We start from the raw sequence: 12640 nt of genomic DNA on the forward strand, positions 1-12640 counted from the left end.
TTTTGAATTCGTATTTCTATAAAATATGTCATAAAAAAAAAAATATATTTTTTAAACTCACTTAGTCCCATTCATGTTTCAAAAAATTCCATTTACCATTTTTTCAATTCAACATCAATCATTTGTGAGCACAAAACACTAATTAATCGTAATTAACTGTAGGTATGTATACATTAATAATGAAACACATATGTGGTGAAATCGGCGGAAGAACTGATACTGAGTTAACAATATTTCTTTGTACAAACATTTGTAAATACGGACTTGGTTATCTCTAATAAGTTTCTTCAAACAAGACCAAGGACCTTTCATTAAATATAAATTTAATATACCTAATACCTAGTGGCTATTGGCTATATAGCTAAGCAATTCAATGATAATATTCAACGTATGTAGAAAAACATTTTCTTTTACTCGAGAATATAGATAACTAATTTAAATGAAAAACAATATCATGAGTAAAAAAATGCAACCACAAAATAATAATAATAACAAGTTGATAATAAAAACACATTTTTAAAATAATTGTATTGAATTGAAAATATATTTTTACTCAAGCACCTATTTTTAATCATACCGATGTGCGTGCTAGAACCAAAACTTGCTATCAAGTTGTATGGGATACGAAAAATTTGAATGATTACAAATTATTATTTTGTATCGTATTCAATTGAATAATTTTATTTTTGGCGCAAATACCGCTGTGATTTATTATGACTATTGCACAAGTAGGTACAGTGAATGGATAGTGATTAAAAGGAATATCAAAGCTCAATTGACTAAAGATTTTGTCAGATAAAGTATTTTGCCCAACAAGTAGGTTTTTTTTTAACTACATTACATTTATATATTATGTGTGTAGAACCAAAAATCTGAAATTCAAGAAGAGATTTAAAAATCGTGAAATATGCATACAAAGGCTTATATAAACAAATAATTATATTCATAAATGATATAAATAGGTACTATCTATAATATTACACACACACGCACACACACACACATATATATATATATATACCTAACCTACACGCTATAATATTATGCTATATGTTTGACGTTAGTCGCAAATGCGTGGTTAAAACACTGGATGTATATTGTAATAATTGTATGTATCCTGTTTGATTATCTCGTTGGATGTTAAAAAAAACTAAAGAAGAAATATCCATAATTGCACATTACAACTCACAAGGAATATATCATCAAATACCTGTATAATATATGTTATTATTAAGTATAATATTATGTATATAGTTTTGCGTTGCGTAACAAATAACAAACGCCTCTTTTATAATGATTATCAACTAATTCATTCTTACATAGGAAAGTATAGATTCCTTAGATACTCTCGTTTTTCTTAGGTAGGATTATTTAAATACAAATGTATTATAATGATAGCGTTTAACTGTGTGCACATACAGAGTGATTCAAAGAGCACGAAAATCCCACTTTAACATTTATATATTATATATGTACGTATTATTGCATTTAGTCAAACTAATTCTTTTTAAGTATACTAGTCGTCATTTTTAAAATAATATAAAGGTATGGAAGCTATAACGATTCGAAAATTAAACTCATATTAATGTTAATCTATTAGTATTTAATTATTTATAAACTTTGTCCAAGTATAATAATTATTATATATGCACTAGACTAAATAATGTATTATATCTATTTTATAGATTATTAAAGCACTCATTTTATATTTTGAAACAAAATATTGTAGACTACTATCCTTGTTATATAAAGATTAATAACTCAGGAACTACTGATTTTTGATTTAGATAATTAGATAACTACATAAAAAAAAAAAAAAATGACATAAGACATAAGACATATTTAAAATATTTTCAAATGAAGTAAGGAATATTATTGTGTCATCAGTTTGTCACAGGGTACAGGGTGCATTCCTTAAGAAGTATAGAAATTTTTAATTTTTGTAAAATATAATTTTAAAGGTTTTTAATTTTTTTAATTGCTTTAGATGTAAATTCACGCATAGTTAAATGATAAAATGGTTGGCGGGGAAGGGGGGGGGGGTAAGCACGCTTATAAAATCACCCTGTATATGTACCTATATATATATATATATATATGTATACAATCTAACTGCAGCGGCGATAGCAATGATTGGAAGTGACACGCAGACCGTAACACAACGTAGGTATGTAAAATATTAAAATAAACTCGTGATTGATCGTATATATAAATAATTTTTTTTATGTACCTTGCGCGTTGTTGTGTGACTTGGCGGCAAACCTATCATCATTATCCGCGATCGTTCGTCTCTTCAATATAATATAGACAATATATACATATTGAAATATCAACATATTAATTAGCAAGAAGTATAATCGTTTACCATAAATTATAATTTCATTAACGGACTAGTAGGCGAGAAAAAAAACGCAACACATTAATGTAGTTCTATTTTTATCACTTGTAGCCTGTAGGATATAACAGATCGATATGCACCTATTATACAGTTACACCAGCGATTCTCAACCTTTTTAGTTGTGTGGACCACCAATTTTGTAACCACGATGTGCCTGTGGTCCATGACTCCATGTGCTGGGAATCGTCGGTTCACACTATACACATATTATATGATATGTGTAACTGTGTAGATATTATCAATTATTGCTAAGTGAAAGAGGTAAAAAAATTTTCATGTAAGCCTTTTGAAACGAAAATTTTATTTTCCATAATAATATGTATTTAGTTTATTTTAAAATAAATATTTTACTATATTAACTTATTTTTATGTTTGAAAACAATTTTTCAAGTTTATGTTCCACGTATTTGTAATAACATTATGCTAAAATCTAGGTATAGTTTTATACTTTTATACAGTTACCAATGAAGGTAAACGATACGAAAAAAATAAATAGTTACAGAACTCTTAATTCGAAAACTCGTTAAGGTCCATCGTTGTTAAGAGGGTAAGTACATAAAAATGCATAAACATTTACAAATATATGTGTTAAAATACTTAAAATACGTTGTAATTTTAGGTTGTAATATGTATGTAAAATATACGATTATTGCAGACCACGCGTACATCCATATTATGTTAACTTTGAATTAACGATAGCGAATCGTACAGGCTCGTGGCCCAACTAAATATATGGTTAGGCGCAAAAAAGAATTTTAAAGAAGACGAATAGGTACATAAGTAATAATATTGATTTTTTTTTATTTTATTATTACAAATCTAATGCAACTTTATTAATTTTAAGAAAACTATGCATTACTAAAAAACGAAAAATGTATTTAATACAAAACAATAAATTTATGGTATAAAATGTATAAGTACCTATATCAAAGAGACAATATTTAAAACCATAATTTAATTTTTCATAAAAGTTTTCGTCGCGTACCTAATATAATATTGTGATTATATAATACCACATCACGCATTTTCAAAACTTTACAGACATATTTTTTGGCCATATTTAATAGACATCTAACATTATAATATATATGTATAATATATATCAAATTATTTTGTATTTTTGTAACATAGCTATATAATTGTTGTAATTCTGCAGCTAATAACACTAAAACAATAGTAGGTTGCACATTAGTGGACCACCTAATTTAATTTTTTGTCAGAGTTTTGCACAATGTATTTTAATTTACCGTAGTTTATAGATATAAGGCTAAGAAGTATAAAATGACCATAAACCAATTCCACTGAATTCCGTGTCAATCAATTTTATTATAAATATGTTATAAATATATTATTATATAACACATTAAACATTTAATATTTATACATAATATTTTAATCAAAATGTTGATCTTATAAGTGACATTATTACTTAATACACGTAACTATGTAAGTTATAAACTTATTTCAGCATTTGACTTATTTACTTATTAGTTATCACTTATTACTTACTAATCGATACAACGAGAGTAAATTAAGAACGAAGCAATGTCGTTTGAATGTCCATTATGCGGGGTGATCGTTTTGACACAAATTAGTAATTACTAATTAGTATAATACGCTCGCCATAAGGAATATACGCGTAATAATATGACATATGGTAATTTTATTATAACTCTGCAGTCTGCAGTTAAAACTAATAGAGCGAGGAAACATCTACAGCAGACGTTAAAAAATGTAAATAAAAAACAAACTAATGCGTTTGAAAACAAAACCGAAACCGTGAAATATCTTATGGTCGTAGACAAGAGAACAAAATTAGAAATCGTAAACTGGTAGATAGGTATCTATATAATTATTATCACATTATAATAATATTTAATGTACCTATAAATATATTATCATATTGAATTCATGTACGTGGGCAAATGGTATACATTAAACCTATACTTAAATATTTTCTGTGAATGGATTATCAAGTATTACGCGTAATAAATATAGACAGCGGTGATAAAAATTCCTTTTTTTTCGTAGCTAAGATAAAATATAAGACATAGGTAACATAAATATTGACCGCCAATACAATAGGTAATCAATATAATATGTAGTTGATTATTTTTTATTGACTGCATAGAGCAAAGTCTACAATAGCAAATATCATTATGATAATATATTGAATTGTATCTATCCATGACTTATAAATACCTACGTATAAGTTATTCTAATTGTTTAAAAACATGCTATTTTAGAGATTGAATAATTGTATATTTTTTCGGTATATTGCGTATTATGAGATGAGGTACATGCGTTTTGTTAGGTAAATGCTGATTCAAAAATGTTACTTTACAGTAAACGTATATTATAGAAACATAGAGTATTAGATGATTAGAATTTTAGGCCGATAAATTAAAGTAGTAGTATGACTTTATAATTGTTTTGGTTCAGACGCCCAATTATTGTTGTTTATCATGAAAAAAGTCAAAATTCAAATTCAAATACATTTTAATTTCAGATAAAATTGTTATCATCTTGTTCGTGTAAGATAAATATAACTTATCGATTTGAAAGCATATTTATAAATAGTGAATATTTAAAACGTTGCCTAAGTACAATGTCTAGACTCTAGACTACACGCAACAATCGATTTTGTGACTATATCTCTTTGCTATTCTGATAATTCATGTTTTTCATTTATCCAAATAACTTAATTTTAAATATAAATTATAAGATTAACTAATCAGTCAGTTTAGAATTTTAAGTGAGAATTTAAGTTTAAAGTTATTTATTTTCGCTCTTAATATTATCTAATGAAAAGTAAAATAATTTTTTTAATAGAATATTTAAGTGCTATTACTATTATTATTGTTATTATTTATTTTTTATAGAGTTATAGCTATATGTGCAAATATAACAGGATGTTTACTGACATCAAATTTTAATAAATAATAACCCTAAACAATCACACTATAATTGAAACCAAATTATGTACAGTCTATATTCTATCTAATGAATTTGATTTAGTCCCTAATCCCTATGAAATAAAAGGATGATAAAAAGGTACTCATTGTCTAAAGAAGTAATTAGATTAAAAAATAATGACCATTATTTTTTAATTTGATAATTTAAAATAATTATTTACAGCTATAATTTTCTAAAATTATCCATTTATAAAGGTAATGTGAACAATATAAATAGTGTTTATTATTAATAATTTTTAAATTTGTTAAATTTTTCAGTATTTACAATATTTTGTAATTGGATACAGACTAATCTAATTAAGTATTTAACATGATATTATATAATGTATGTCTGAGTCCTACATTATACACCACCGCAATCGATTGGTAGATCTATGAATATGGGTAATCTTATGTTGCGAAAATGAGAAAATGAGAAATTATGATCTCTAGCAGAATCTACGTTTCAAGAAACAACAAAAAAATTATTTAGGAAATACAATCTAACAAGCTTCATAAATATAATGCGACATTTATGATTTGAAATCTCAATTTTAAAAAAGGTACAACGACTATAAAATACTTAAGCTAGTTACACGGTTTATATTAAATTCATTTTTTGTGGATATTGAGATTTAAGTAAATTAAATTGGAAATTTTTTTTGATCTGTATAAAATTATTGTAGAACTGGAAATATTAAAATTACAGAATAATTTAGTACTTATATTATCTCAGAATTTTGGAAGCATGAATATACTGATGTCTGATGTACTTACTCAAAAATACCCAAATCTACAAAACGTATATCTTCATATTTTGGTTCTATTTGATTATGTGTGAGTCAAAATTTTCAAGTACGAAATACTTAGTCAAGAATGAATAACAGATATTTTTATTCAAGTTTAAGAGTAACTATATTAACTTAAGTTATTTACCAGAATTTTCAAAACTTGTAGAAACTCAATGCCAACTATCACATTAATTAATTTACATCATTTTTGTCTTTTAAATAACATTTTTCAAATTATACAATTTATTATTATTCATACTATAACACTGAAATTCCTGGAATATACATACATACATTATATGATATAATCAGGGTTAGATCTTTGAGGGTGAACAGGAGCACTTGTCACGGATGTCTTGGTCAGAGGGCGTTAAATTACAAAATAACAATAGCATAGTAGCGGAATGCTGAATTATGAGAGGGTGATAATTGATAAAATATTTCTATTCCAGACTAGTGTGCAAGGGAGGGCAGTTTAGGGGTCAATCCTCTCACTATTGCTTTTTTTTTACAACTATGTCATTAACTATTATTGGTTTTATTGAATTAAAATGTATTTTTCTGCCAAAATCCTGAACTATATAACGTATGATCGAAAAACCATAATTAATAAACACTTTTCATATACTTAATAAATTAATATAAATATTAAAATACTAACTTTTTTTCATAACCTTCACCATGAAGAAATTTTACGCACGGACCTGACCAACTCTATCATGGCTGTATAAAAAATATAAAAAGTACTTCTAAAATCGAAATAAAAAGATATCGATGACTAAAGACTTAACATTTTGAATGTAGCTCACTTGTTAAAACATGTTGATTAGTAATGACCTCTGCTTTACACTACACACGTTTGGTATAAATAATCAGTTTGGTACCATTTATTTTACATGTATCATGATTTTAATTTATTATTTATTAAGGATTTCTTCCAGTATATGTTTATAAAATAATGTACGTTTAGCATTTGAAATAGTTAACCTAGCACCATACTATTTGAAGAAACGTGTTAAAAGACATCCCAAATGTTCATAAATTAATAGGTAGTATAAATATAAAAATTCTACTTGTACGCAAAAACCAAAAGAGTTTCTAAAAATGTAGCAATAGCCGTTTTTTAGCTGTTTTAATCCAATATAAAGAGCTTGTTGACTTATTAAAATGTCAACTCATTCACATCTCCTGCATTCTCCTATTTACGATACTAGCAATTTACTATATATATACTATATACTATTTATATTTATGACACAATATTTACCTTATCGTAATTTTGTATCTATTTTAAACATTTGATTTGTAATAAAAATAAAAAGGTTTTAATTAACTACAAGTTAGTACTTTAGTAGATACCAAAAAAAAAATATAATGGTTAAAACAATAATTGTGGTGAAGAATTATAATCTAAGTATGAAATTATCAGGAATAGTAATATCCAGGGCTTAGCACCCGAATCATTTATTCGGATTTCGGGTTTCGGGTGCTGGATGTATTCGGGTGTTCAAACACCGAAATAAAAAATTTAAACAAGCATTTGGGTTTTCAAAACCATTATTATTCGGGTTAATATTGATTAATACGGGTGTTGAGTAATCGGGAAAAATCATAGCTTTTGATAACTCCCCCTCCCAAAAAAAAAAGTGTTTAAGTTATTTTTAATAAAATATACATTTTTTAAACGAATTTGCAACATTTGTAGTTTGGTTTAAAACAACTGTTGTTAAAATAACTTATTTCATTAATAAAATAATAACACTAGGTATTATTAATTATTAGCGTTTAGTATTTTGGTCACGACTGTCATTACGTTTAGTTTTGTTAAGACCGTGTCAATTGTATATTGCTATTAGCTATATTTAGATTTATTTTATATACTATAATAATAAAGTAATAAACTATAAAGTAATAAATTATATTATAAAATAGGTATAAGAAATAATTTAGTATTAGGCGATTTGGTTTAATACTTTAGAATCAATTAAATTATTAAATATTTTAATTGTTTTATTTTCAAGTAAATAATTATTGAATTTACCTATGATTGATTGTAAGATTGTCCCTGTTATTATTATTATTAATTATTTAACTCTACAAAATTGAAGTCGCCACAACAAATACATACAAAATAATATATCATATGAAGATTAAAAAAATTAAAAAATTATTCGGATTTCGGGTTAACCCGAATGATCTATTCGGGTTTTAGTTAATACAGGTGTTATGAAAACAGAATCATTCGGGTTATATGGGTTTCGGGTATTTAATTTTTTGAGGGTGTTTATTGGTGTTAGTGGTTCGGGTTAGTTCGGGTGCAAGGCCCTGGTAATACCTATTAAATACAGTTACGTATTACAGTACTTCACGGTTAGATCGAAAATTTTGAATTATTTTTCAATAGTATAAATAATAAATATAATAGTTAATTAGGTACTTATATAATATAATTCAAGAAGTTATTATTTTATTATATACCTACTACCATGAAAAAGTGATGATTGAAAATAGTGTTATGTTAAATGTTTGTTTAAAAAAACTAATGTTTTATACAATTTTAAGTGCTTATATTGCTTATAATAACATGCATTTTTGTTTAACATAGTATTTTTGAAAATAATAAAATAAATGTTAGTAATTTGTATCATTGTGATTATTTATTTATCTTTTTGTTTCATAATAATACGAAATTAAAAATATGGTTTGACAACATGACACGTGTAATAAAAAAAAGTAAAAAATCTTCATGCATATGCAAGAAATAGATATTTGTTATTATACAAAATTATTTATTCCAAAAATTTAAAAATAAATAGAATAACGAGTGTCTTGCTTTAAAATAATCACTTTGTATAATATATACCATACACTAAATTACTAAATTTACGTATTTGATGTGTCAATTTTATTACTTCTCCGAGTAATATTAATATGTTTTTAACTGAAAAACGCACATAGGCACTTACACGTGTCAATGACCTGAAAAATCAAAAAACACACTGTGTAAAATTCATATATTTTACACATCATTAATGTCACTGAAATTTATTTTTTGGACATGTTTTCAAAAAAAAAAAGATTAAGATAAAAAAAAATAGGTACATATTATAAAAAAAAAAAAACAATGAAATCTTTACTACAAGCTTATACACATTATAAATGGTACGTTGTTTGAAAAACGAATTTAAAATTTAATGAGTTTACTACTAATAAATAATAATAAAAAAAAACAATACACAATAAATCAACGTCACAACGGAATTCGTAATATTCACCTTATAGATATAATGTTGTTAATTGTTATACCCTAGGTCGTCCAGAAATCAATTATTATTATTATGGAACACGGAAGATGATTCTTTTAAATTCAATAAAAAGTTAATTGAAATCAAATAAACGTATTTTCTTCATTAGTACAGATGATGTATTAAAATTGGAACGATGCAGAGGCGATTAGCATGGTGCCCCCGCAGCGCAGGTTTGAAAAAAAAAATGATTCAAAGGAAACCCGCTTTATTATTAATACCTACATTTTTTTTTAGAAAATCTTTATTTTAATTTTGAAACATAGGCTAAGATACTATAAATATTAAGAATTGCCACATATCATTTTGTACATTCGAATTAAATCAAATTATTAATGACATCAAAATGTTAGGTGAACAATTCTGACTGATAAAATGTATTATTAGTTAAAAGTTATAATATAAAACGGTTTTATAAAAGATTTTTATGGTTATTATTATGTATTATAGCCTATATATTGTACTTAACTGTTGACAATTTAATTTATTTTAAATTTTTAAATAAAACTACAACTAACCTTTGCACCGATACTTTGTAACTGAAACACATATTATTGTTGGCTTACAAAACTACAAAAGTGCTATACTTCTCTGGTTGAGGATCAATAAAATATCTTATATTAAACTATTATAGTATAGATGTTATTTGATAATAAAAAAGGGGAGAGCGTTAGATTCATTGTAATGCATCACTATCACTGTCATCGTGTTTTAGTAAATTACATCACACACCATAGTGACGGTTATACAAGTTTCCGGTTTTACAATCTGCATGATTTAACTATCAAATCGCAATTCACTTGACGGAAATCAATCACTGTATAATATAGTATATATTATTTATACATATACCTATCATCACAAATCTGCAGTATGGCAAAAAAAATGTATTGCCAAGTATTTTAAAAATTAATTCAATGTACTTATTATTTTAAATGATACTGTTCAAATACATAACAGCGAAATTATTTTACAGCCATGCGCCAGATTTAAAACCAAGCATTTGTTTTGTACATTATTATAATGTAATGTTTCGTAGGTATAATAAGTACAATAAATAGTTATTAATTTTTCCCGTTACTATATATTTCTATGTATTAATAATATGTTATTAGTATTGCATAATAGAACATAAGTAATACAAAGACAATTATTTAGTATATAATATAAATAATACATATCGGTACACGATGAGTTATTGTAACGAATGAGTCATATTATTATTATATTAATTTTTATTAAACTTAAGTAACTAGCAGTATTATCTCGTTTCCAAATTTAATGTTACATATAAAAAATAGCTTAAAATTACATAATACATGGTAGTGTGGTGGTTCAATTAACCTTTTTATGCCTTACAGTATTGCGAGTTTATGTTTATGGTCAAATTTACATATTTTTTTTATCCGTTTTGATTTTATGGTGCAAATTACAAACATTAAATTAATGAATCCCAAAAACATGTATTCTAATGATTTCAGTTTTGCTTGCTGAAAGTCACATAGCTTCTCCCTCATCACAATCCTGCATATATTTTATGATCAAAATTTAAACAAAAAAAAACCGCTTATTAAGGTTAAACTGTAAATATGAGGAGGGGTTTGAAAATCATTCGGTTTTTAATTCATACCGAAAAACCTCATACTGAATGTATCAACACAATGAATATTATAGTATGGTTTTTATGACTGATGAGAGTAATAAAAAAACAGTTTAGAATAGTAAAAAATTTCATAAATTTCATAAATTCTAACGAAAACCAATAGGGGAAGGGAAAAAAGATAATAATAAATTTCGTCACAGACTTTGGTCGTTGGTTGGCCGGACTAGGGCAACGGGAACGCACTAAGTATGTAGTAATTACCTACTAACCTGCAGTGCGCCTTGTCGGACTTGTTCAACGACAGCCTGGACAGTATGGGTATGTGCCTGTGCAGGGTGCCGAATATGCCGCCGGTCGTGTTGGTGGCGGCCGCCGAACCGCCGGGCAACACGGTGCCGTTAGGATCCGTCGGTTCCGGCGGCTCGTCCGTGACGGCCAGCTTGACCGCCACCGCAGTGGTCGGCGTCATCGTCGAGCTGATCAGCTGTTCCCATGGCGTCGACATCCGGCAACCGGTGGCCGACCGCGGCCACGCGCATTTACCGCGGGTCCGCCTCCACGCGCGATCCGCACTGCACGCGGCGGCCGGGAAACGCGCTCGCAAGAACGCACAGCTTGGCACGCACGCACGTGAACGCACTACACGTTGATATTACACACCGGCGAACTATATAATAATTTATCGCAATAAAAAATAACTATTATTATTGTTATTGTTATTAGTGATGTGACCGCGACACCGCGCACTACGACGACGGACACGTCTTCTTCCGGCCGTTCATCGCGACGAAAAACTAATAACAACTCATTAAGCGGTAATATAATAATTTTTAATAATAACAATAAAAAAATAAACGGTTTTTTATTATTATTATTATTTTTGACGTGAAATTTTAAAACATCACGACTGTGTGTGTGTGTGTGTGTGTGTGTGTGTGTGTGTGTGTGTGTGTTTGTGTGTGCGCGCGCGCGTGTGTGTATGATGTGTACACGCGACGTGACGAACGGATTAACAAGACCGTCGACCCGAGATTAACGTGCACTAATAACGCGCGGCGACGGATTCGCGCAGCAGCCGACGGCCAACATTGGCGGCGGCCCCCGTATATGCATGTGCGTGCGGGAGTGCGCGCGCGCCCGCCTGGCTGGAAGTGGTCGGGGGGGAAATAGAGCCAGCCCCGCTCGTACGAAATATATTATTATTATTATTATTATTATTATATATAGGTAGTGTGTTTAATACCTATTTAAATAATAAATACATAATATATGATATTATGTTACGCATTACACGAGGTACTGCTATAATAAGTTATAACATACATAATGTATAATATATATATATATGATTATTATGTGTTTCATTTTGTATTGAATCTGTTGAATTTTTGTTATTTTTGTAACCGATATGTATTTGCAGAGAAGCCAGCTGGTGGAGATTTAATCGAACTTCAGATGGGCTTAATTATTTTTAAAATAAACCTCTCATCACATTAAATAAAGGCAAACAAATCCGCATAAGCATACGTGAGTAGCGGATTTAAAACTCAACGACACGAAGAAGATGGTCAATTTTTCAAGTTTTTAAA

The 12640-nt window shown here is 27.8% G+C and overlaps 1 protein-coding gene across 4 annotated transcripts in view; it reads right to left on the bottom strand.

The window, feature by feature from the left end:
* The window catches only part of LOC113560793 (G protein-activated inward rectifier potassium channel 3-like), a 29957-nt gene extending 17893 nt beyond the window's left edge, over positions 1-12064 (bottom strand). Inside the window, exon 1 of one of the 4 annotated variants that reach the window (XM_026966861.1) lies at positions 11321-12064. In XM_026966861.1, coding sequence (XP_026822662.1) covers positions 11321-11556 — 236 coding nt within the window. In that variant the 5' untranslated portion in view covers positions 11557-12064. Of the gene's footprint in view, positions 1-61; positions 200-11312 lie in introns of those variants that run through there. The other 3 variants (XM_026966860.1, XM_026966864.1, XM_026966863.1) reach the window with 3 other exon arrangements.
* Between the last annotated feature and the right edge of the window lie 576 nt (positions 12065-12640).

This window comes from Rhopalosiphum maidis, chromosome 1 (assembly GCF_003676215.2).
Source record: "Rhopalosiphum maidis isolate BTI-1 chromosome 1, ASM367621v3, whole genome shotgun sequence".
NCBI lineage: Eukaryota > Metazoa > Arthropoda > Insecta > Hemiptera > Aphididae > Rhopalosiphum > Rhopalosiphum maidis.